Raw genomic sequence first — 27,432 nt, forward strand, 5'->3', positions numbered from 1 at the left:
ACTCGGGATGTCTTCAGGACTTCTCCCACTGACTTATATACAGTACAATCGCGGCAGGTCTGAGATGCTGGATTTTCAGATTCTGACTTTTTCTATCCTCTGTGTATAATAAATCACGATAAAAACAAGTTTTTTTCACAAAAATTTTTGGAAAAAAACACTAGATTTTTTGAGTTTTTGCCATTCGGACTTTAATAAATAACCCCCATCATATATTATACAAAAGTCCCATATCTAAATTGTATTTATTCCATTTCCCAGCACTGTCCTCTTCCTAACTAGGTACTAGGAAGTAGTTGGGATCCTGGAGCACAAGGCTCCACAGTGTTGGACTGGGGTACCCACCGAGGCTGCTGCTTGAGACTTGGGACCCCCATTGTACAACCAGGTACCGCTTATCTCTTACGAGCACAACTGGGGGTGGGGGAATGGAGCATGCAATTCCATAGGAGGGAAGCAGGCCTGGGTCCTCATGGGCTGAACCAATGGGCTGGGCCCACTTGTTTTTTTCCCAGGGTCCCACTGGCCCAGTCTGACCCTTAGGCCCCACTATTAAGCTTTGTGACTAACCATAAAGCAAAGAATGTGAGTTCCTCCAAAAACTGATCAAGCAGCAGTAGAAAAATACAAAAAGTTTATTAGGACATATTAGGACATGGCCTAATATGTTTCGTGCCCATTGGGGCACCCACTCGTAGGCTGACTTTGTGACTAACCACCTTTGGGAATTTTGGGAGTGGGGACCCTGTAAAGGCAGTGGATAGCAGCTGCTGTCATAGCAAACTCATAGCAGTGAGAGTTAGAAAGCTTAGCAAGAGCAGTATTTAGCTCCACCAAGTAGTAGCAATGTGGAGTTAGCATTGCCCAGATGGCACCCATCTAATTGTTGGTCTGTAGTCAGCTTGTTGCCAAAATGCATCACACGGCCTAGTGCAGTTAGAATAATAAAACAACTGTTTTTTGCTATGGGTTGCTATGGGTTACAGGACTCTGACAACCATTACATGTGGTCCTGTACTGGGATAGTGCTACAGTGCATGTCATGTCAGTCACTAAGTTTCTAAATTGCTCTTTAACACTCAACTCAACAATGAGGAGTCGGGGACAGAATTGGAACTTTCTGCACTTACCTTTGGCCCTATAGGCCCCACTGGACCTTCTTTTCCAGATTCTCCTTTCTGACCCTAAACACATTAAAAAAAACAAAACCCATTATGGCAAGTCAAGTTAAAAACCCTTTTACTTCTTATTGGGTTCAGCCGCCAAACAGACACAATCAATGTTGTATTTGTCCAGATACCTACAGTATATTCTACAACATCCAAACATTCAGCCTGTGCACCAACCAGACACCAACCAGTCAGCCCACCTACTGTTTTAAAGGAATCCCGATGAACAATACAAAACAAATGGTGATAAAAATAAATAATATATTACATTAATAAAATATAAAAATATTCTCTTACAGGCTCTCCAGGTTCTCCTTGTTCTCCCTTTTCACCCTTCTCCCCTGGGAGACCCTAAAATGGAAATAAAAATCTTAACAAGATCCCACATAGCAAAAAATAATCTCATTAGTGAGATCCAAATATATACAATATTACATATATATATATATATATATATATATATATATATATATATATATATATATATATATATATATATATATATATATATATATATATATATATATATATATATATATATATATATATATATATACACACATCCAAGCCTCAGTTGGTATTTACTGTATGTTGTGAGCTCTCTCTGGTGGTTGAAATGAAAAATAAAGATTCCAACAGTATACAGGTATGGAAGCTGTTATCCAGAATGCTCAAGACCTGGTGTTTTCTGGAAAATGGATCTTTCTGTAATTTGAATCTTCATACCTTAAGTCTAAGTCTTAAGTAATCATTAAATAAAGCCAATAGGCTGAGTTTGCTTCCAATAAGGATTAATTATATCTTAGTTGGGATCAAGTACAAGTTACTGTTTTATTATTACACAGAAAAAGGAAATGTGTTTTTAATCATTTGGATTATATGGATAAAATTGAGTCTATGGGACATGGCCTTCCCATAATTCGGAGCTTTCTGCATAACCGGTTTCTGTATAATGGATCCCATACTTGTGGCAGTTGTACTGTAGGTCAAGCCGCCCAACCAGCAACGTCAGTATCTGTTGTCGTTTAATAGTATAGCCTCACACACTTTCAAAACATGGGATCTGCTGCTTTATCATATATTTTCCAAGCTGATCTCTAGAAATACAAACATGGGGTTCCTTATCGTGAAGGTTACTTACTGGAAGTCCAGGCTCTCCTGTCACAGGATCTACCTGGAAGAATATAAAATCATTTACTTCTATACATATCAAACAAATCTCTGATTCAATATATTACTCACCTTGAGCTGTCGACCCTAATACTTAGCATTTAAAGGGATTCTGTCATGATTTTTATGGTTTACTTTTAAATTACACTGTTTACGTTGCAATTAATTCACTCTACTAATTAAAATTCTATTCTTGAACCAACAAGTGTATTTTTTTTAGCCAGCACGTCAGGATGGAACTGCTTTGAGACAGTTATTGTTTCTCCCCTTCCAATTGTATTATACCACGACATGGGTCGTACTTGAAGTGCTAAAAGCATTCCCCAGCCCCACCTAGTGGTAGAGAATAGCAGCCAGGAAAAAAGCTGGGGTTTTCCTTCTTTGGCGCTATTCTTATGTCTACCACTAGTGGTAGCAATGCAAACAAATCCTTCAGTTGATCTGCTACAGTATATGGTTAGCTGCCCATTGTTCTGCTGGTAGGATGCTGATAGGCTGCTGCTGGGGAGGGGAGGGGTGAAATCACTCCAACCTGCAGTACAGCAGTAAAGAGTGAATGAGGTTTCTCAGAGCACATATCACATGACTGAGGGCACCTGGGAAACTGACAATTTGTCTAGCCCAATGCCAGATTTCAAAATTAAATATTAAAAAAACCTGCTCATTTAAAAAATGGATTTCAGTGCTGAATTCTGCTGGAGCAGCACTATTAACTGGTGTGTTTGGAAAAAAAAACGTTTTCCTCCGACAGCATCCCATTTTAACATCTGCTAAACTGTCTCAACTGATTTGTTTTAAATTAGAAAGGAAACATCATGTGCTTTGTGAACTGGTGCCTTTATAGAATTTAGCAGAACAGCACCATCTGCCGGGATTAATAGAACAAAAAGCAGCATGGCAGCAACCATATTTATGTAAGAAGTATAAATAAATGTAAGAACATCATATGTAGATAGGTCCGACTTAAATAAATATATAAGTTTTGTGTTTAACACTGTTGAAGTCCATCTTTTTGTGAAGGACCTATAGACATCTTCTGTCTTCTGAGCTTGGTCATTAAGTTCCTATATTCTGATCTGGCTGTGCCTCTGGTCCTTTTGTCTGGTTCTGAGTCTCTGGAGACCCTGTATTGCAAAATTCCAATCTTTTCTCCTTCCTGCAGACACGGACCTATGGTTCATTCACTTGACTTGAGCCTCTCTATTGCATTCCTTGACTTTCTGCCTCTTCCTAAGGAGGCTTCCTCTAATATCTAGTCTGGTAACTGGATTTTTATGTCTGTTGCAAACCCTACTCCTTGTCCTGTTCCTTCATAACCAACCACAACTCCTGATATGATCAGTCCAAAGAGTTGTGAGGTAGAGTAGATGCCAATTGAATTCCACTCTTCCATTACCTTATTTAATGGTAATATTTAGATGATATTAGGACTTACCGTATGTGCTGTGCCAGGCAAACCAGGAGGTCCAACCGCACCCTGACAAAGCAAAGTTAAAACATCACTCACAATTAAAGTAACAGGAATAAAGAATTATTCCAGATAATAGCACTGAAATTGGATTATACAGGAAAAAAACCTGTAGGAAGGTGCTGCTTTCACAAGTGAAGCTTTGCAACTATTCTGTACCCATGAGTAAGAATGCACATCCATGTTAATGTTTGCCCACTAGATCCCATTATTTTACTGGAGACCATGATTGAGATTTACCTGGAGGCCCTGAGGAGGAACCATATGGTAGGTCACCATCATGAACAAATACAAATGCTCCCATGACAATAAATAATATGATATTCAATATTTATAGACAATAATAAATAAATGCTTATTTATAAATGCATATTGGTGCAATCACCTTGGACATATTAGTGTGAATTAATATTCTTGCCTTTGGTGACCATTTCCCAATAAGTGAATCACATGGAAGCACAGTTATACCTTATCTCCTTTTCCTCCTTTAAATCCAGCTTGTCCAGCACTTCCCTTTTCTCCCTGAAAATAAATGCAAAATAAATAATTTCATCATTTCATTGTTAATAAGTGGCACAAACTCGTGTCTGACCCATATTATCCAATGGGCAGATTGCATAGTGTGGCCTGCCAAGCAAAGTTCTGATTGGTTGTTATGGGTTGGTAGATCTCTTACTACATAACCTTGTTGCATTCCAAATGAGTTTCAGGTGAGATTACAGCAGAAACTCCCAAACTACTGGACTAGACAATTTAGAGGGGCCCAAAGCTGAGTATGGTCACCCCAACCTGGAGGACATGTTCCGATATACAAATTGACCTCCTCAGAAGTCCTCTAGTCTAGCTTACAAATGGAAGAGCCCTCGGCTATGGCAAATTTCTTCTAATAAGTTCCAGTAGTTGTAACTCATAGGACTGCCAATATCACCAATTGAGTCAGAAACTGCTGAGTCTAGTGCACCTGCCCACCTTATTACCTTACTAGACCTGCATCTCTTCCAACATCACTTTGTTGGATTCCATATGAGCTTCAGGTGAGATTACAACAGAATCTCCTTCTACTGAGCTAGATAGTTTAGAGGGACCCAGAGCAGAGGATGGTTATCCCAACTAGTGAGATCAAAGCTAGATAACGGCAACTAGGGTCATGTTATGGGTGAATGAATACTTATTGGACACTAAGTAGGTATGACTGGTATAACAGTGTTTTATATATGTTACCATGTTATAAGGAAGGGGAGATTGTGTTGGACCATTAAATGTCTTTTGAACCCAAAAAATACCCTGAGAATAAATCTCATTAATTGAAAATTGAGAATATATATCTGGTAAAATCTATGTTATTTATGTAGGGAATTACTAATATTGTCCCCCAAAGTAATATTCCAGGTGGAAGTGTGATCCATACTGGTTGGAGATATGTAGTAAGAGGAGGTTGCTACAAGTGAGGATCTTCCCATAACTAGAGCTTAGTGGTTAGCTAGTGGTCATTATGACTGTGCTGTATCTAGGACACACACTATAACCAAGTCCAACTGAATCTGTGTGTTCCAAACTGACCTCCTCAGCAGTCTTGATGCTAGCAAACAAATGGAAGTGTCTTTGGCTATGGCAAATCTCCTCTAATACCATTAAGTTTCATCCTTCATCTGATCTGAATACTAAGTAGAATTTTTTATGAAAAGTGAAATGTCATAGCATAGGTAATTAATTTGAATCCAGCCTACCTGATCCCCTTTGTCGCCTCTTCGTCCATCAGCTCCTTGAAGTCCTGGTGGGCCTGCTTCTCCCTGGGATGAATTATGGCAATGCATTTTCAGCCTCATATTTAAGATGCCTAATCACAATAAGCTGTACCAAGTGGCATAACATTCACAGAGGGAACACCTGCCTTTGAGCTATCACAAACTACAATTAAAATGAGATTTATATGCCCTTTGGCACCACCAGGGTTGGAAAAATATTGGAATAGGTATCACAGCAGATATATTTACTGCAGTGCCAACATGCACACCAAGTATAGATCTCGGCCCCTTATCTCCCAGTGAGGGTGGGACATGTTCATAGGCTTGAGGAGGAATGCAGATGGTGGCATTGCTAGAATGACATTGAATTGAGAATGCATTGAGAGTGTGGTTCAATGTTCTTCATTTTCTGGCAGGTGGTGTTTTGTGTTAACCTAAACTTCAAATTGTGTTCCTATTGTAAAAACTGGTTCAATTTATACAAATGATTAACTAGAACATTCCAAAGGATTTGGCATCCAGGAGTTTGAAGGTCCTAATAGAAATGGGGCTTTCTCCCTTTGTCACTTTTGTGCAGATATGCGCTAACATAGACATGTGTTTGAGAAAAATGCTTACCTTTTCACCAGCAGGTCCAGTCCGGCCTTGCTCTCCACTTTCTCCCTATGAAAATGAAAAGAAACTATTGGAGCTGATGAAGGGACAAGCTACAAAGGCCCAAATAATTTCTGAAGTAGCAGATCCAATATAATAGACTTTAGGCTTTCAAAGAGCATCAGCACCACACATTTCCCAACAACCAAGGACACCAGATACCAACATACCCCAAAAATGCTTCAGCAGATGCGTGTGACCTTAGAGAAACATCCAGAAACCTTTGTACAGTTTCAAGACAACATAGTCAGAAAATCAAAGCTGAGCCCCAAACCTCAGTTCATACAGACCTGTCAAACCAAGGGTCAAGGATGAAGTATAGTCAGGACTATATAGAGGTGCTTGATCAAGGTTTAATGACTGTACTATGGGCAACACCACAACCCCCCCCCCAGACTTGGTTGCCTACAGCCTTCCATTTCTGTTCTAACAACTGATGTCATTACCTTGATTCCGATTTTGCCTGGAAACCCGTCCAAACCTCTCTCTCCCTGTTCTCCCTGTCGAAAGACAAAATGACCCATGTGACCAAAGCAAATATTATTCCAGTTACTTTGCATCTCTAACATGAAACAGATTCACAATCTTAAAAAAAATGAAATGGTACCTTAGGACCTATAGGTCCAGAGACTCCATCGGCTCCATGTTTTCCAGGTAACCCCTGAGGGTAAATATAAGTACATGTTAAATCATGATTCACTGCAATTCTACAGGGTAAGAAGATTTAAGTAACATACTGTAGATCTGCCCCAATCTGCACAGCAACCAATCACCAAATAGAGTTCATTACTCAGTACAGTCAGAATAATGACATTCAAAATGTGATTGGTTTCTTATGTGTTACCCCGTGTTAATGAGGACAACTAAATGCCACTAGGCTAATAACCCATAGTTCACATATTTGTTTGACTTTGTTGTGTTTTTTCTTTCCACTTAAGACTGTGACTACAGCATCACCCTATTCTGTGGCAATTTGTAAAGTGGCACCATGAGGCTGCCTGAACCCTTGGCCATGGCACAACTCTACATTGTGTCTGTTGCAAAAATTGTACACTTTTTCCCAGTGTGTTGTTCATGTGCTGAAAGTGTCAACAACTTGTTTAATTATCTCTACTGTCGTGTCCTAGAGAACAGCCCATGGTAAAAGTTCTATGGCTAACACTTTCTTCTTTCATGGGATTCATTAAGCGGGGCAAATTAATAGATATCTAATGCCTCGACTTGGAATCCATCAAAAACAACATATTATGGATCTGAACTGTCCAACAGTTCCTCCACTTCTCTTTTGTAGATCAGCAAAGACTAAATTACAGAAGCATAAGAACTGACCAATGAAAATGTCTTTTATTAGCACCATGTCAGCCATATTGTTGTTATCTGATTTAGGGAGATTAGAGTCTATCTCCTTGATATGACACTGGGATTAAACATCAGGAGTGAGGTGATGCTGCTCTTTAGTTGATCTGTGATCATGCTCCTACAGGGAGCCTGCAGGACCATGCACAGTTGAAGCTAGGTCCAGGAGGTCTTCAACTGCACATAATCCTGCAGGCTACATGTAAGTGCAGTGAATATAGAGGATCCCAACAGGTGCCTGTAAAGTCTGCTGCATACTTATGTATGCGTACAAGTAGGAACACACTTAAATGGAATAAGCTGTGAGGAGAGGTAGCAGGCCAGTTGCGGGGGTTAAGACAAGGGTTTAGTTCTCCTTTAATGTCCCACTGTCACCATCATGTCCTACTATCTTGCCCTACTGTCTCTATATTGCTCTACTGTCTCCATATTGCCCTACTGTCTCCATCTTGTCCTACTGTCTCCATCCTGTCCTACAGTCACTATCATGTCCTACTGTCTCCATCTTGCCCTACTGTCTCTATATTGCCCTACTGTCTCCATATTACCCTACTGTCTCCATCATGCGATACTGTCTACATATTGCCCTAATGTCTCCATACTCCCCTACTGTCTCCATCTTGTCATACTATAACTATATTGCCTTATTGTCTTCTCTTGCCCGGCTGTCACCATTTTTTCATACTGTTTCCTCTTGCCTTACTGTCAACATCTTTCTCTGTAACATCTTTTCCTACTATTGCCATCTTGCTTTACGGCCTCCAATGTGTCCTATTGCTTTCATCTTGTTTTACTATCATCATGTTGTCATACTGTTGCCATTTTGCCCTCTAGTCACTACTTTGCTGCTATCCTAAACATTAACTTTTGGTCTGCGAGGCCCTGCAATATGTGGGCCCAGTCAATCAACCCTATTTGCCCCTCTTCAACAGCTCTTCAAAAAAATTATATTGATTTACAAAACAAAATGCTTTGGCCTTTTTGTACACAAAATGACTTCTTTTTAGCAAATGCATATGGCAAGATGGAGGAACTTTGGGAATAACTCCTTCACCAGAACAACTCGCTTAATTATTGCATCTGATCCATTATTTCTTGTTATATACAGTACTCACAGTGAGCCCTATTTTCCCCGGTTTCCCAGGAAATCCGATTTCTCCAGGCAGTCCCTAGAATGAGAAGCAGAATTAACTTGAGAATGCTATCGCACGGGTATCTTTTGCTGCAATTAGTTTAATGGTTGACTTGAATAAAACACATGACCGCTCTTGATTTCTCTTATTTCAAAGGTCTTCCTGCACCCTGGGAAATCAGAGCTGTGTCTCCCTGTAACATGAATGTATTTGCCGGCCTCTATACACCCACAGTGCGATGTGAGCACCGAGCAAACCTTCATTGCCCACATGTGTGATGTATAATCAATTGTATATAATATATCAGAGGAGCAGGTGGGTGGACAACTGACAATTTCATGTTTCTCTGATAGAATGTCCAATTCTCTCTGGTGATTACCAACCTCTCTACACAATGCAACATTTATCCTTCTTTTTCCATCACTGATTTACATATCTACTGTTTTTTTACCCATTAATTCTCTCCAGCACATCCATAGTCACCAGACAGTAGCTCTGGGCTGTCAGACAAGGTTGGAAGCAGCCCCTGCTCATGCAGTAGATGTCTTTGCTTAATTTGGAATGAGAACATTATTTGAAGGAACAGTACAAATGTGCCACTGATGTTCTAATAATGAGGGTTCATCATGCTTCACTTCTGTGACATATCCATGGTTATATAGAAAGAGCTTTTATGTCCAAACCATCATTATACCCAGTAATACTGTACATGAGACTTGTGTCATTTAGGGAGCATTTCCTCAAAAGGAGATACAATTATTTTCTCAAAAATTTTATCCGCTATCAAAATGCCCCCTGTCATATATATATATATACAGTTAGTATAATAAAATAAAGTATATCTCATACCTGAGGACCAGGAGGTCCTGGTGGTCCAGCAACACCAGCAGGTCCAGGGGGGCCCTGGAATAAAATAATGTTTGGTATTGGTAAGAAACAACAAGTAATTAAGTCCAGTCCAACTGGCCCCGATTTTCCTATGCTCTATGGTACATACAAAACGGGCCACAGACTTTTTTTTAACGTTTTTTACCATGAGTAATTGTTTCCAGCAATTCCAGATACAAAACCATGTGAATTTCTATTTCTAAGTGTAAGCAGGCAATTTCCTAGTTCATCGTGGTACAAAGCTCCAACCCAAGGGTAATAGTTTAGGGGGAGGTATCCTACAACAATCCTAGCCATATAGGGGCACATGAAGGGCACATATACTCTACTTCTACTCATTTATCTGACTCAACTAGGATAACACTGGCTCAAGTACTGGCTCAAGATCTGCTCAAGGCCACTACATCCTTTGGGATGTCAAATACTTTTGGTGATGAAAAGTAGATAAGAAGGAAAACTCGGGGTTCAGGTTTGACTGCTTCTAAGTTACAAAGACTGGTGGCCTTTGCATTCTTTGCATGTGATAAATACCTGGAAGAGTCCAAACCAATGGGGAAGGCCACTTCAGCTATGTCGATTTAGTAAGTCCAGTTATTTGGATTTACTAAAATAGTACTCTCTCATTCGCTAGCAAGTAGATGTATTTGAGCTCAGATAAGGCAGTCATCTTGTTTTTTGCACACTAGAGGGCACTCGTACACCAAGAAAAAACAGAATCTACTCTACCTCACTATACAGCATTAAAAAGAAAAGTTTTTACTTGTAAGCCTGAAAATGTCCTAATGTAAAATAATACAATGTCATGCTATTGTTGTACTAGTGGTTAAATATAAACTAAAATAATAATATATACAGTAATACATTAACAAATAATATATAACTAACAGCAAACATCATGAAAGATCATTTTAAAATGTACCAAGATAACGTAAAACAAAATTTTTTAGGTTTTGTAGGCCGATGACTATTAGGTCACACCGACATTGTGGGGCAGATTTATTAAGGTTCGAGTTGTGTCTTCCACGAAAATTTGAGTTTTCGAGTTGTATTTTTTTGGTCAAAACTCATTTTTGGCTTTAAAAAACTTGAATTTTTTTTGTTTTGTTTTTTTAAAAACATTTTTGAGATTTGTTATACCCCGCCCCTGGAAATATTTAGAATCTGAAAAATACTCCTTCTTAAACTTGTCGAGGTCATGTAGAAGTCAATGGCAGAGGTCCCTTGAACCATTAAAAAGATGTTAACAGCTTGCATGATGTATGAGGTTTTATTCAGAGGGTTTTACTCCAATGATTCAAGCAATTTGAATCTTTTTTCAACAAAAATTTTTTTTCAGGTTTCCGGCATGGACTCCCAGAATCTGATACAATTCAAGTTATAAATTCATTTGAGATATAAAAAATTTGAACACTGACCTTTGATAAATAACCACCTGTATGTCGTGAGTAACCGCAAGCGTAATTCTCATGTTTAAAGCCATGACTCATTTCTTTATGCCATCCTTTCTGTTCATCAATACAGTATCCTTCAACCCATAATAGTTTAACACTCACTGGTCTTTCTATTGAATCTTTTTCATTCTTTTGCTTTCAAACTAATACCTTGTAGTTGGGACCCTACTCTCTGGATTTTGTTGTTGCCAATCTTTTGTAAACTAATGCTACTGAATCTACTCTTCTTTTTTCCCACCTTCCGTAAAGCTACTGTTAACCCTTGCAAAAAGCAAATTGGTATCACATAATTTATGCTTTAGTTATTTGTGTATTAAGCTGGCCATATCCAGTACAGGCTGACATTCAATGCAACTCAACAACTCTAGAACAAGTCTAATCTAAATGATGCGTTCATTGACCAATATTTGGTGGAATATTGGCTAGATATTAATTGAGCAGACTTAGAAGTCCTATCAGCATGGAGGGTATCATGGAAGACTTCGTCTCCCAACAGGTCTTCATAGACTTCTATTGTGGTCAGATCATTGAGCCCAATGATGGGCTGTATTTGGCCTATGGGGCGAAGACTTTTGGAGACTTCATAAAACAAACTGAACTTTCCATGTAAAGGTTCACTCTTTCCTTTTGCGTCTTTTCTCTTGTGATAAAACTCACCTCAACTCCAGTTAGACCATCAATTCCTGCCAAACCGTCTTCTCCTTTTTGACCCTGTAAATATGAATAGAGTATCTTAAACAATGGGTTTTATTGTAATGTGACACACACACACACAGAACCTTTTTCAAGGACTGAAACGTTGGACTCTGATGCTATTTAATAAAAAGACAACGTTTTTTTACAAAGGGTGTGCCGGTTGGAAGATATTTGGTGTATACATGTTAGAACTGAGCACCTCTTAAAGTTATATTGTTATGTGATTGAGTCTGGTGATACAAAGGAATTTTTATGGATTTTTTTATGGATTTATGGAATTGTTATGGATTTTTCTGGACATACTAGAAACTGAACCCTTGTAACCATCAAAAAAACCCCAGAAAGATTGATTTTAATGATGATACTACTTCATAAAACAAGAATAAGGAATGGCCACAACAGACTGGATGCCATGGGAAATAAAATAACCCCTATTTTGCTATGGGGCGTAAGGCCACTGGTGTTGAACGGTGCTGGAATATAAGAAGTTCATTTAAGTTTGAACTTCTCCTAAACCATTCTACTCATTATTATAAAAGTTAACTATAGCAATTAACCAGCAGTTTAATTTGACTAAAATGACTCATTGTTGGTTTTCCAGATATGGCTATTTCAAACTGAATTATCTTGGTGCTAAGAATGTTTTCTGCCTATTTTGTTTCCTATTCTCCTATTTATTGTTCATGTTTTTATGGTTCCGTGGCCTTGCCGGCTTTGCCTATTTTATCATTTCATCTTCCATGATTTGGCATAATCTTGTCATGGCTCCACTGTACAGATTGACTAGTCATTTTACTTTGTTGTTGCTTTTGTTTTAGGATTATAGATAAGGAGGAGTTCATTGTTCCAGGGGGAGTGTTATATGAGAGGAAATAACTAATTCATTGGTTCCCAACCAGTGAGCAACATGTTACTCACCAACCCCTTGGATGTTGCTCTCAGTGGCTTCAAAGCTGCTGCTTATTTTTGAATTCCAGGCTTGGAGGTAAGTTTTGCTTTTTGTTGTACTGCCAAACAGAGTCTCCTGTAGGCTGCCAGTCCACACAGGGGCTACCAAATATCAAGTCACAGTCCTTTTTGAACCCCAGGAACTATTTCCATGCCCAGTGCCGGATTTACATAGCAGGCTCCCTAGGCCCGCTGTCCTTTGTCACCCCATCCCCTTTTATTCAATAAAATGTTTATCATCTGGACCAGAGCAATGGGGATTGGCGTACAGGAGATTTTAAAAATGATCTTATCTCCTACTCCAGCGTTTCTGAACCAATGTGGGTGCAGTTGGGCAGCATGCCGCCCCCTAAAATCCTGCCACCCTGGGCCTGGGCCTTGGTGGCCTCTCCACAAATGTGGGCCTGTTCATGCCTGTGTTGCTTCTCAACTCTTTTTACATTTAAATGTGTATCACAGATGAAAAAAAAGTTGGGGACCCCCCCGATCTAATTAAATAACTTTACCTTGTCCCACAAATCCCCTGAGGTACCAAGAAGGTACGGGCACATGTAAAATGAAATCTATTTTCACCCTCATTACATTGCACTTTTTAATTAAAAGTGTATATTACTGAGAAAAAAAAATCATTAAAAAGTTTCTTTTTATTGTTTGTTATTAACACAGAGGTATAATGTTATAATGACCTTTGAAGATAGGGATTTTACATTATAAGGCATCTCCCCTAAGGAAAGCCTCCATACTAGAGAGTAAGGCATATACACATATAATAACCCTGCTCTACTGTAATATCCTGTTAGCAGCATCAAGTTTCAGATTTGTTTTTTAAATATTTCAACCAATAATTGTTTCTGTTTTTACTTACCCTCTGCCCTTCAAGACCTGGGAGTCCGGTGCTTCCTTTTGGGCCCTCTGGTCCCTTTGGGAAAGAAGTATCGAGCCATAAGCATGTGAAAGGGTTAACACATTGTATATAACGCTGTGTGCGTTTACATTTGCTTGCCGTTTGCTTCTGGTATTGACAAATAACATGCAATATCATATACGGTTATACATTACGTTACTCCCAGCCATTCCATCTCTGTATATTTGTATTGATATTTATAAACAAGACCTGCTAACATGGCGCCCATGTGAATTGATTTCACCCAATTTAAGTGAGAAGATGTGTTGAACAAAAGTGATAAGTTTTTGAGTATAAAGAGCAACTTTTGTACGACCGTAAGATTTACTGGTCAGGGAAATTTTTTGTATTTTAAAATGTAAATTAAAAAATTAAACATATAATACTGTATATGGTATAAAGCTATTATACCTCTATAGGACATTATGTGGTTTAGCACATAGGTCTTAAAAGGGGGTAATGTAATTAGTGGTTTTAGGTTTGCTACTTGTCTAGGAATCCATAGCAACCAATCAGCAGTTAGCATTTCTTGAATACAATATCTAGTAGAGTTAAGTCTATAGCAACTGGACTTTCTGAGTTTTCTTGAAAACGTTTTACCCTCATCCAAGTGGCTTCTTCAGATCAACCCAGTGAATAAAATCTCTAGTAGAGTTAAGCCTGAAGCAACTGGACTTTCATCCTTATCTGAGCAGCTTCTTCAGTTCAACCCAGTGAAGACAATCTCTAGTAGAGATAAGTCTAAAGCAACTTAACTTTCACCCTCATCCGAGCAGCTTCTTCAGTTCAACCCAGTGAATACAATATCTAGAAGAGTTAAGCCTAAGCAACTGAACTTTCTGAGTTTTCTTGAAAACATTTCACCCTCAACCAAGCAGCTTCTTCAGTTCAACCCAATGAATACAATATCTAGTATAGTTAAGCCTAAAACAACTAGACTTTCACCCTCATCTGAGCAGCTTCTTCAGTTCAACCCAGTGAACACAATATCTAGCAGAATTAAGCTTAAGCAACTGAACTTTCAACCCAGCGAATACAATATCTATTAGAGTTAAGCCTAAAGAAACTAGACTTTCTGAGTTTTCTTGAAAACATTTTACCCTCATCCAAGTGGCTTCTTCAGATCAACCCAGTGAATAAAATCTCTAGTAGAGTTAAGCCTGAAGCAACTGGACTTTCATCCCTATCCAAGCAGCTTCTTCAAATCAACCCAGTAAAGACAATCTCTTGAAGAGATAAGCCTAAAGCAACTTATCTTTCACCCTCTTCCGAGCAGCTTCTTCAGTTCAACCCAGTGAATACAATATCTAGTAGAGTTAAGCCTAAAACAACTAGACTTTCACCCTCATCTGAGCAGCTTCTTCAGTTCAACCCAGTGAACACAATATCTAGCAGAATTAAGTTTAAGCAACTGAACTTTCAACCCAGTGAATACAATATCGAGTAGAGTTAAGCCGAAAGAAACTGGATTTTTTTTTAAAACATTTCATCCTCATCCAAGTGGCTTCTTAAGTTCAACCCAGTGAATACAATATCTAATAAAGTTAAGTCTATACCAACTGGACTTTCTGAGTTTCCTTGAAAACCATTCACCACTCATCCGAGCGGCTTCTTCAGTTCAACCCAGTGAAAAGTATATCTAGTAGTGTTTAAAGTACAGTAGATAAAGTTGCTTTAGACTTAACTCTAGTAGATACTGTGTATCATGGCCTGGACGAATGAGAATCTCCATAGGGATACCCGGTGAATAACATTGTTAACCTTAGGCACTGGGCCAAGGCTCCCCTCTCCTGAAAAGTGCACTGACCCAGGGTATTACTCCAGCACCAGGCTGCCCTCATTTGACAATCCTCTAGTGTTTGGACAGGGCATGTGCGGAATCTTTAATAAAGTTTGATAAAGATACTTTACTGTGCATGTGAGCTACTCGGGACAGTACAACGAATCTCTGGGGCATTGACTTAGTCAATGCACCCAGGTTGGTGGACATTTCAGTGGACAGGAGTGTTGGTCTGGGATCTAAGGTTAGTGATTATATTAATTTGGGGGTGCCTAACACATTAGCAACCCCAAATGTACCCTAATGGTTAAATGACCTCTGATTTTGACATTATACAATAACTCATAGAAACCAATATGTTTGCAGTTTAAACAGCATATTAGTCATTGCTACGTGCTGATTGGTTAGTTACTGGAACTAGAAAAACATACACTGAGGGTATTTTAACCTGTGCTCAGCAACCGACTTTGCTTAATTACATTTTATTGTAATACTTACTGAAGTTCCAGGTGGCCCCATAAGACCTTGTGGACCACGGGGCCCAGGAATTCCCTGAGAAAAAAATAAATCATTAATCCTGTTTTTAAATGTGGAATATGTAATAGCCGTCTTTGTTTAGACGACTCATTAAAATGACAAGTGCCAGTAATTAACTATTTTAAGTGAATGCAAAAGATGGAGTAGTTAATGGTACTTTTCCCTGTGAAATGTAGAGCACTACATGGGGATTGTAGAGTCAGATTGGGCTGGTGGAACACCTGAAAAAACCTGGTGGGCCCCACCGGCCCAGACCCAGTTTCTACTGCTTGACCTCCCCGCTGCAATCATGGGTACATGAAGAAATAAGAAGTATGCTGATGGTGAGGGGGTGGTAGCTGGTGTGGGAAGCGAGGGGGTGATGGCCCCTAATGCTACAGCTCTGGTCAGCCCAGACCCCCGGGAGTCTGAAGCTGGGGATCATTATCTTTATAAATGCAATGGAATGAATATATGGCAGCTTACTTGTTCTCCCTTTAGGCCTTCAATCTGCACCTAATAGAAACAGAAAAAAAAAGAAAATTACAGATATCATACTCTATTTCTTGCAGAATATTCAGGGTTACATTGAGAAAAATGCAAAGAACATTTGCCATATATGCATATACATAGATTCTACTGAGTTTGGGTTCTGACCCCTGTTTCTCACTGGCATCAGGCAACCTGTGACCAGTTAAGGAGGCAACTATGGTACTGTGGCACAGGTCACACTCCTTCCAGCTTGTAACTCCTTCAAGGAAGACAGACATCTTACACTGAACATGGCCAAGGTCATGTTCTTGCTAATTCTGGGGTGCAAGACAGCCAGGTCTAGACTACACCGGATTTCCATAGAACAGGGGATGGTCATGTTCAATCAGTATCATATGTTTGGCTTTCTTGCTACTCTTGAAGACAAGCACATTGATCTGTTATAATAGCTTCTTCTTCCTGGGCTGTTCAGTTTTTGTTTTTGGACCCACTTCTCATTTGTACCAAGGTAAGCACTCTCTGTCTAATCCATGGTTTTGATTATTTTCTATTTACTACTTTCCATCACCAGTGGTTGGATTTCTAGCCTTCTTAATCATTCTTCCTGCCCTAAACATACCCTGTTCTGGTTACATTGCTCTCTCCAACCCTGACCAACCGATATTTTTAACTTCAAGAACTATGATTCCAATACCACTGGTTCGAAAGGTCTGACCCTAGATGATGCTTCTAAAATTATACTCAAGCCTTATTACAGCAGAGATGTGGAGCCCTCAACCCAAAGCCAAAGGTGGCTTCTAAAGGAAAAGTCACCTTTGGCTTTGGGCTGAGGGCTCCACACACACACATTTGAGGCACACATGAAGAGGTAAGGTTGGTTATTCAATGCCTACACCTACTAGGTGCCCTAAAGGGCCCCTCTACTTACACGATTGGTCACTATGCTTGAGATCCTAAAAAACTGTAACAAATATGTCTCTCCACCAAAATGGAGACATTGGAAGAGACATGGCTTTTACATCATCATTATTATAGGGTGAATTTTCTGCATGTGAATTAATTCTCCCTACAATTGACATAAATAAATTGTCCAATTGTCCAATTGTCTTCCTTTATGCCAACCATTGCCCTAAAATTAAAGCACCAAAACTCCTTACAGCATTGCCTGGCAGTCCTGGAGGTCCAGCTTCTCCTTTTTCACCCTGCAAATAAAATGATAATTAGATTTTTAATGAAACCCTCTCAATTTACTGTGGCAAATATTCAAACAGAGTTTGTGCCTTCTCCTAATACTTGAGCGATAGGGCAATTTATCTGGCAAAAGCCTGTTGGCCCAGAACAATGTATCATCTGTGAGCTAATAGGATTCCTTCTTGGGTGCCTGTATACTTAGGGTGTAATATAATTACATGAAAGCAATTATCTTAATAGTATTCTGTAAAATTGCTCTGCACCGACCATCTGCTGGCTAAGCGGAAAACTCAGGTCGAAAAACTGTGACTGTTAAAACAGCAATTTCTATGAAAACAGACATAATAAGGAGCCATGCACTAAAAGCTGACACAGTAATACTGAGTCATTGTTATTTGCAGACATCTCAGGAATCTAAGTGCATGAAAAGTGCTTGATAAGTAAAAGAGGTTGCTGGTAAGTTGATTACTTAGTGTTCTCTGCTTAGGTAATTCTTTCTTCTTTCGTTCCATGAAATACTAGGATATACCAAATCTTGGAAAGTAACATTTCATTCTCTATGCACCAGCCTCCACGGTTTCTGCAGAAGACTATTATGGCAGCATCAAGATAATGCTTACCGTATGCTTAACAGATCTTGCCAAACTAATTTAATTTCCTTTTATGAAGAGGTGAGCAGGAACCTTGACTCTAGGATGGCAGTGAATGTGATCCACTTAGACTTATGTAAAGAATTTGATACAGTGCCACACAGCTACTGGTTAATTAAAGAATATTGGCCTAAAACATAGTATTAGTACCTGTATAGAGAACTGTCTGGTAAACTGAACATTTTCTAATTGGACCATTGTTGTTAGTGGAGTACCGCAGGGCTCTGTACTAGGTCCCTTGCTTTTCAACTTGTTTATTAATGACCTGGAGGTGGCCATTGAAAGTACTGTTTCTATTTTTGCTGATGATACTAAATTGTGCAGAACTATAAGCTCCATAAATGCAGGTTATGCACTATATCAAAAATAATATAAATGCAAGTTATACACTAAATGGCAGTGTGTTGGGAGTTTCCTTAACTGAGAAGGATCCGAGGATTTTGGTACATAACAAGTTGTCTAATTCTGGGCAGTGTCATTCTGTGGCTACTAAACCTAAGCTTAAGTAAAAAAGTTCTGTCTATAAAAAAGGGCATTAACTCAAGGGATGAAAACATAATTTGCCTTTTTATAGGTCCCTGGTGAGGCCTCATCTGGAGTATGGGGACAGTTTTAAGGCTTCAGTTAAGAAGGACATTAATGAGCTATGAGAGTGCAACTAAACTAGTGAAAGGGTTGGAAGATATAAACTATTGGCGGTTATAGACAGATAGTGGAGGAACTTTAGTCCCATTAAAATGATCACTGCCCCAGAGGCCATCCCTTCAGACTAGAGGAAAAGAACTTTCTAAATAGAGTAGGTGGTTCTTCACAGTGAGGACAGTGAGGTTATGGAATGTCCTGCCAGATGATTTTGTGATGTTAATTTTATTAATGCCTTTAAGAGGGGCTTGGATGATTTCTTGGATAAGAATAAAGGCTATTGTGATACTGATATGTAATGTAAGTATAGATATGTGTATATATAGTTTATATATGTGACTGTGTAAATAGGTCAGGATGAGTGTTGTATAGGCACTGGGTTTCATTTGAACTTGATGGACTTTGGTGTTTTTTTTCAACCCAACTCAACTATGTAACTATAATCCTTCATATCTTTGTTGTCTTCCCTAACAGTTGCCGCATCCATGTTACTTACCCTTTCTCCTTTATGTCCATGTGCACCTGGTAACCCAGTGCTGCCCTTAGGACCCTGTAATGAAAGGTATTAATCACTGCTTGTTTGCTGAAAATAACTCAAAGACATAGGAATGAGTCACGGCCCATCATCACTTGCTCTCTTCTTACAAACTGTAATTGTACATTGCTATTTAAAGAGGAGATATCCCTCGGAGAACAGTGATACTTAATTGGTTTAATAGAAGGGCTTCAGTCTTGTCAATCTACCCATCCTCTGCCACTGCCCTGCAGATGAACCTGCGTGGGGGTCATTTATTTCAGCGTGCTGAGCAGCGATGTGGAAGATAATGTATAAGAAATAAAAGGATTTGCTGCCCACTTGGTTGCACCATGACATTGTGAGTCAGAGGATGGATCCAGATAGTGAGAAGTTGAGAAGGAAACAGTATGAAATATTATAATTCTGAAACTCTAAACAGAAAAATGGCAACCTTTCATTCATATTTAGGGCCCTTTCCTTCCCACTAACTCCGGTGGGGAGGCGGGACCGTGATGTAGTGGGAGACAGGGCCGGGACATAACAGGGCAGGACGCAGCAGGGGCGGGACTTGATGCTGGGGGCGGGGCTATGATGTGGCGATAGGTTTACCACTAGTGATGCCAGATTTTGCGGTGAATTGCTGTGTTTCGTTGCCGGCGACTTCAATGTGTTTCAATAATTTTTCGCCAGGGAAATTCACAAATTTTGTGGCGAAACAAAACGGGACAAATTCACCCATCACTAGTTGCCATCTGTCCAGATTTCACCCAGACAGCCCGGTTTTTGGAAGGGAAAACAAATTAGGAAATCCGGACCAGACATTGAAGGGAATGGTTTGTCAATCAGCCAATCGCTGATTGCTACGTCATCAGCCCCGCCCCTGACATCACCAGCCTCCCGACATCACCTGCCCTGCCCCCCAGCATAACTGGCTACCCCCCTATGTCATCGGCCTGCCCCCTGTCCGTTTTCACCCAAAAAAAAGGGGACAACCCTACATGGCAATTGGCTGATCGCCTTGTCAATCTCAGGGAATCCTGCTCTGTTTTTCTAACTTGGAAAAATAGGCAGGTAGTTTTGACCCAGATAGCCCTTCAAAAAACCGGGCTCTCTGGGTCAAAACCAGACAGGTGACATATGAATCATATTATTGTCCATAACCAACTGCATGGATGTTGACTTGCAGTCATCCACCTACTGTGAAAATGCCTTGATATCTTAGCCCTACCCATATAGTATATAGAATAGAGATGTTGGTGCAGTACTTACCTCTCTCCCTTCTGGGCCCATCTTTCCAGGAAACCCATCTATTCCATGTTCACCCTGGGAGAATAGAAACAAGGAGCATTTGTACATTAAATTTCCTTCCCATGAAGTTGATTCAGACTGATAAATATGGTTCAATGATACACTTTCATTGACTCGTTAGAAAGATTTGCCGTTCCCTCAACAACGATTATTTGTACGTAAATCATTCTCCCTGCAGCAGATCAATGTGTTTAATGTCAACTTCTGCAGAGACAGGCTGAATGGTGACGTCACAATGGAACCACTTGGGGAATCCTGTATTCTGGGGTTTAAATTATACATTTTACTCTGAATACTGCCCTACAATCCCACCCAGGAGGTATTTATGCCTGAGCCCAAGCCTTTAAATGGGTGCTTCACCTTTAATTTAACATTTTATTATGTTATAGAATGACTAATTCTAAGCAACTTTCCAAATGGTCTTCATTTATTTTTTTTTATAGTGTCCAGCTTTAGAATGGGGGTCACTGACCCCATCTAAAAAATCAAATGCTCTGTAAGGCTACAAATTTTTATTATTGATCTTTCAATTCAGGCCTCTCCTATTCATATTCCAGTCTCTTATTCATAGCAGTCCATGATTGCTAGGGGAATTTGGACCCTAGCAACCAGATGGCTGAATCTGCAAACTGGAGAGCTGCTGAATAAAAAGCTAAATAACTCAAAAACTACAAGTAATAAAAAATGAAGGCCAACTGCAAATTGTCTCAGAATATCTCTCTCTACATCATACTAACAGTTAATTCAAAGGTGAACAACCCCTTTAAATACAAGTTCTCTGCGTCTGTTGTGGGAATTCTGGAACAAATGCCACCTCTAGGGTGTTGGTTGCTCCAGGGTTTCCCTGTGTCAGTTAGGGATAAACCAAACCCACTATTTTGGGAATCAGCTGGATCCATCAGTTTATGAAGGATTCAGTCAAATCCCCAAGCAGATCCGAACCCTAATTTACATACAAAACCACTTATTTGTATATGTGTCACCCACTGTAGCCTACAGCACTTAATATCCCCCAATTTGTGTCTATAAATTACCCTCCCATTTAGACTGTAAGCTCTATGGGGCAGGGACCTCCATCCTTTTGTCTCTTTGACACTAAGCACATAATCTGTATTGTAGCAATACATTATATTTATGTGTATTGTATTTTTATACTTATTTGTATTTACTATTGCAGTGACCCCCTGTGCGTTCTACTAATTTATTGTCCTGCTGTACAGTGTCTTTTCCTCAAGGAGCGCTACAAAAATAAAAATATATTTACATCTATAAATACTTTTCCTTGTTCATCTGATGAAATGTCACAGGATTTTAAGGAATTGGTTTGGCTACGCACTATTTGGCAGAATCATGCTAAAAAGAGTCCTGGCTGAATTCCTAACCAAATCCTGAATTCAGTATATCCCTAATGTTAATATGCATACTGCATTAGAGTTCTGCACGGGTCCCTTCAGGCAAACCTGTACCTGATCCAGACCCAATGAACCGCAAGCCAACTTGTGCCCTCAACCCAGTATGCTCAGCCACCCTGACCCGCTACCCAACCTGACCTGCTGATAGCTTACTTACCCCCCCGACCTGCGCCCGCAAAACCAGAAGTGATGTCACTGGTAACCGTAAGTGAAGTCATTGGTAACAGGAAGTGGCATCACTGGTAACAGGAAGTGACATCACTGGTAACAGTAAGTGACCACGTCAGAGTATATTCTGCTAGTGCAAGAATATTTGCCAACAACTCAGGGGAGGGCAGGAGGGTTTAATCCTGCAACATAGCCGGGTACCCAAACAGGTTACCTATGGACTACCTGCACAATCTGACAATCACAAATTTCTGCCCAAAGCCCGACCACCTTGCAAGTCTTCCGCAGTTACTCGACCCATTGCAGGACTGCGTGAAATTAGCAAGAGGGCTGGTCATAAACCCCAGTACAGAGCTCAAGTATGTGGTTTTAGATGCAGGCAGGGGGTAACTGTGACCCTGAGGTTGCAGGGAGGGCAAGAGGTATAGGGGACCCCTTATTTTTGTGCATTTTCAATATAACCTCTGGATATTTTGGGGGCCCTAAAATGAATTTGCTATAGGGTCCAATAACATTGAGTTGTGCCACTGGATACATGCATCTTGAACTAATTCTATCATGGGGGATAGCAATGGAAATGGTGTAGGGACTGGTCTGGTTGCAAGTAAGGCACGAAATTTAGGGGGAACATTGTGCCTCCCAAAAAAAGCTTTAATAATTTCACTGCCCAACTAGTGGGCTAAATCAAATTGGGACTTGACTTTAAAGGATCTCCACCACAGCCCAACGTGGTCTTTGTAAACTGTTCTTTCCAGTCTTTATAATCTCCCCAATCAACATTTATATATTGTTCATGGTCCTGTTCATGACTTACCATCCAGCGTTGTTCCTTGTATCACCAGAGCTTTAAACCCAATGAAACCCTTTTGGCCAGGAACCTGCATATGTTTGTCATCCTTTCACTTTTCTTAATCACCCAATGCAAAAAGGAGTGAGGCAATTATAACGGGTCAATGATGTTCGGGCGATTATGAGGGGTCAATGATGTTGGGGAAATTATGAGGGGTCAATGATGTTGGGGAAATTACGATGGAGCAATGATGTTGGGGAAATTATGAGGGGGCAATGATGTTGGGGAAATTATGATGGAGCAATGATGTTGGGGAAATTATGATGGAGCAATGATGTTGGGGAAATTATGAGGGGGCAATGATGTTGGGGAAATTATGATGGAGCAATGATGTTGGGGAAATTATGATGGAGCAATGATGTTGGGGAAATTATGAGGGGGCAATGATGTTGGGGAAATTATGATGGAGCAATGATGTTGGGGAAATTATGAGGGGGCAATGATGCTGGGGAAATTATGAGGGGGCAATGATGTTGGGGAAATTATGAGGGGGCAATGATGTTGGGGAAATTATGAGGGGGCAATGATGTTGGGGAAATTATGATGGAGCAATGATGTTGGGTTAATTATGATGGAGCAATGATGTTGGGGAAATTATGAGGGGGCAATGATGTTGGGGAAATTATGAGGGGGCAATGATGCTGTGGAAATTAAGAGGGGCAATGATGTTGGGGAAATTATGATGGAGCAATGATGTTGGGGAAATTATGTGGGGGCAATGATGTTGGGGAAATTATGATGGAGCAATGATGTTGGGGAAATTATGATGGAGCAATGATGTTGGGGAAATTATGAGGGGGCAATGATGCTGGGGAAATTATGAGGGTGCAATGATGTTGGGGAAATTATGAGGGGGCAATGATGTTGGGGAAATTATGAGGGTGCAATGATGTTGGGGAAATTATGAGGGGGCAATGATGTTGGGGAAATTATGAGGGGGCAATGATGTTGGGGAAATTATGATGGAGCAATGATGTTGGGGAAATTATGATGGAGCAATGATGTTGGGGAAATTATGAGGGGGCAATGATGTTGGGGAAATTATGAGGGGGCAATGATGCTGTGGAAATTAAGAGGGGCAATGATGTTGGGGAAATTATGATGGAGCAATGATGTTGGGGAAATTATGTGGGGGCAATGATGTTGGGGAAATTATGATGGAGCAATGATGTTGGGGAAATTATGATGGAGCAATGATGTTGGGGAAATTATGAGGGGGCAATGATGCTGGGGAAATTATGAGGGTGCAATGATGTTGGGGAAATTATGAGGGGGCAATGATGTTGGGGCGATTATAAGGGGCTTTTTGTTCATGGATCCCCACACACACAAATTTCTGCAGTGGGGAAAGTGCCGCTTCTTTATTGATTTATAATACACAAAAGCCATGAATATCCTGTAAATTATATCCTTATAAACGGTTAGTAGTGATGTCATCAGTTATAAACGGTGAGTTCTGATGTCATTTCTGTCACATGACTCACTGAAATTTGTGTATTATAATAAATAAAGTACCCCCAGTTGCAAAATATGAGGATATTAGAAGTTACCTCGGAGTTCCATGACCTGTATAAAAACACTCGGCCTTCGGCCTCGTACTTTTATATGGTCATGAAACTCCTCTGTAACTTATAATATCCTTATATTTTACAAGAGGGGGTACTTTATTCACTATATATCACCAACATGAACGTTTCGGGGGGTACAACCTCCCTTCATCAGGATACAATTACATGTGCAGCAAAAACCTTTAAAGAATGTTATAAGAAATTACAAACCAGAGGCCCAAAAAGTACTGGAGCAAAAGAGAAAGAGAAAGAGAAGTTTAAGAAAGAGACACCACTAATGAAGCATTTTTTTGATATGAAACATAATATATCCCTATAGCTAAGATGGCTGATATCAGAAGTGGTGCAGATGGATAAAGGTAATGACTTAATTAATGGATCTGGCGACTCAAAACGCTGGCCCTAAAGGGCCTCAATGAAAATTTTAGCCTAACATGTTTTTTGTTAATGCTTTTTGTAAAAGTTTTTAGATGAATATGTCTTCTGGCCCCCTGTCATGTTTTCCCGTTCGTTTTCTATACCCCATGGATAAAAATATTAGGGTGTAGAGAATTAACAGTGTTGTTTCCCTTTTTTCCCCCCTTTTTTCTCCCTCTCCCCACAGATGAGAAAAGTCAGGGGATAGAAATAAATATTAACAGCACAGAGCATGTGCAGTGAATCAGCAGAAAAGAAGATGGGGAGCTACAGTTTTTCAGTTGTAATTCAATTGAACAAAAAAACATTTACAGTAGGGGGTACATTATTCCTTATAATACATGAGTGATACTCAGAGTTCCCTGTATAACTCAGCCTGCAGCCTTGTGTCTTTATATGGTCACAGAACAACCCCTCAGTGACTTCTAATATCCTTATCATTTACAGTAGGGGGTACATTATCCCTTATAATACATGAGTGATACTCAGAGTTCCCTGTATAACTCAGCCTGCAGCCTTGTGCCTTTATATGGTCACAGAACAACCCCTCAGTGACTTCTAATATCCTTATCATTTACAGTAGGGGGTACATTATCCCTTATAATACATGAGTGATACTCAGAGTTCCCTGTATAACTCAGCCTGCAGCCTTGTGCCTTTATATGGTCACAGAACAACCCCTTAGTGACTTCTAATATCCTTATCATTTACAGTAGGGGGTACATTATCCCTTATAATACATGAGTGATACTCAGAGTTCCCTGTATAACTCAGCCTGCAGCCTTGTGCCTTTATATGGTCACAGAACAACCCCTCAGTGACTTCTAATATCCTTATCATTTACAGTAGGGGGTACATTATCCCTTATAATACATGAGTGATACTCAGAGTTCCCTGTATAACTCAGCTGGCAGCCTTGTGCCTTTATATGGTCACAGAACAACCCCTCAGTGACTTCTAATATCCTTATCATTTACAGTAGGGGGTACATTATCCCTTATAATACATGAGTGATACTCAAAGTTCCCTGTATAACTCAGCCTGCAGCCTTGTGCCCTTATATGGTCACAGAACAGCCCCTGAGTGACTTCTAATATCCTTATCATTTACAGTAGGGGGTACATTATCCCTTATAATACATGAGTGATACTCAGAGTTTCCTGTATAACTCAGCCTGCAGTCTTGTGTCTTTATATGGTCACAGAACAACCCCTCAGTGACTTCTAATATCCTTATCATTTACAGTAGGGGGTACATTATCCCTTATAATACATGAGTGATACTCAGAGTTCCTGTATAACTCAGCCTGCAGTCCTGTGCCTTTATATGGTCACAGAACAACTCCTCAGTGACTTCTAATATCCTTATCATTTACAGTAGGGGGTACATTATCCCTTATAATACATGAGTGATACTCAGAGTTCCCTGTATAACTCAGCCTGCAGTCTTGTGCCTTTATATGGTCACAGAACCCCTCAGTGACTTCTAATATCCTTATCAATTACAGTAGGGGGTACATTATCCCTTATAATACAAGAGTGATACTCAGAGCTCTCTGTATATCTCAGCCTGCAGCCTTGTGTCTTTATATGGTCACAAAACAACCCCTCAGTGACTTCTAATATCCTTATAATTTACAGTAGGGGGTACATTATCCCTTATAATACATAAGTGATACTCAGAGTTCCCTGTATAACTCAGCCTGCAGCCTTGTGCCTTTATATGGTCACAGAACAACCCCTCAGTGACTTCTAATATCCTTATCAATTACAGTAGGGGGTACATTATCCCTTATAATACAAGAGTGATACTCAGAGCTCTCTGTATATCTCAGCCTGCAGCCTTGTGCCTTTATATGGTCACAGAACAACCCCTCAGTGACTTCTAATATCCTTATCATTTACAGTAGGGGGTACATTATCCCTTATAATACGTGAGTGATACTCAGAGTTCCCTGTATAACTCAGCCTGCAGCCTTGTGTCTTTATATAGTCACAGAACAACCCCTCAGTGACTTCTAATATCCTTATCATTTACAGTAGGGGTACATTATCCCTTATAATACATGAGTGATACTCAGATTTGAATGTACTCTAATAACATGGGTGGCCAGTCAGATGGTGACAGATAAGATATAATCGGCATGTGTTGGCGACTCTTAAGGTTGGATTGGACAGTAGAAGAGCTGACAGTCTGGCAGAGGCAGAACAATGAGGAAATTCTATTGTAGGAGAGGAGCCTGCGGCACTTTCAGGAACATAAGGGAAGGTTTAAATTAACACATTGGCAAATTGTTTTGAAGCAAAATTGGTTCCCTACAGAAATAATCAGAAAGACAT

General features: G+C 39.9%; 1 protein-coding gene across 1 annotated transcript in view; it reads right to left on the bottom strand.

Moving 5' to 3' along the window:
• The window catches only part of LOC108719434 (collagen alpha-1(XXII) chain), a 165,231-nt gene that overhangs the window by 39,180 nt on the left and 98,619 nt on the right, over positions 1-27,432 (bottom strand). The window contains exons 18-35 of the mRNA XM_018268284.2: positions 20,640-20,693; positions 19,350-19,403; positions 17,528-17,572; positions 16,365-16,394; positions 15,861-15,914; positions 13,544-13,597; positions 11,692-11,745; positions 9,545-9,598; positions 8,678-8,731; positions 6,814-6,867; positions 6,653-6,706; positions 6,171-6,215; positions 5,535-5,597; positions 4,276-4,329; positions 3,775-3,816; positions 2,311-2,343; positions 1,467-1,520; positions 1,131-1,184 (exon numbers count right to left, since the gene is read on the bottom strand). Of these exons, the coding sequence (XP_018123773.1) occupies positions 1,131-1,184; positions 1,467-1,520; positions 2,311-2,343; positions 3,775-3,816; positions 4,276-4,329; positions 5,535-5,597; positions 6,171-6,215; positions 6,653-6,706; positions 6,814-6,867; positions 8,678-8,731; positions 9,545-9,598; positions 11,692-11,745; positions 13,544-13,597; positions 15,861-15,914; positions 16,365-16,394; positions 17,528-17,572; positions 19,350-19,403; positions 20,640-20,693 (906 nt within the window). The remainder of the gene's footprint in view (positions 1-1,130; positions 1,185-1,466; positions 1,521-2,310; positions 2,344-3,774; positions 3,817-4,275; positions 4,330-5,534; positions 5,598-6,170; positions 6,216-6,652; positions 6,707-6,813; positions 6,868-8,677; positions 8,732-9,544; positions 9,599-11,691; positions 11,746-13,543; positions 13,598-15,860; positions 15,915-16,364; positions 16,395-17,527; positions 17,573-19,349; positions 19,404-20,639; positions 20,694-27,432) is intronic.

Source organism: Xenopus laevis, chromosome 6L, assembly GCF_017654675.1.
Source record: "Xenopus laevis strain J_2021 chromosome 6L, Xenopus_laevis_v10.1, whole genome shotgun sequence".
NCBI lineage: Eukaryota > Metazoa > Chordata > Amphibia > Anura > Pipidae > Xenopus > Xenopus laevis.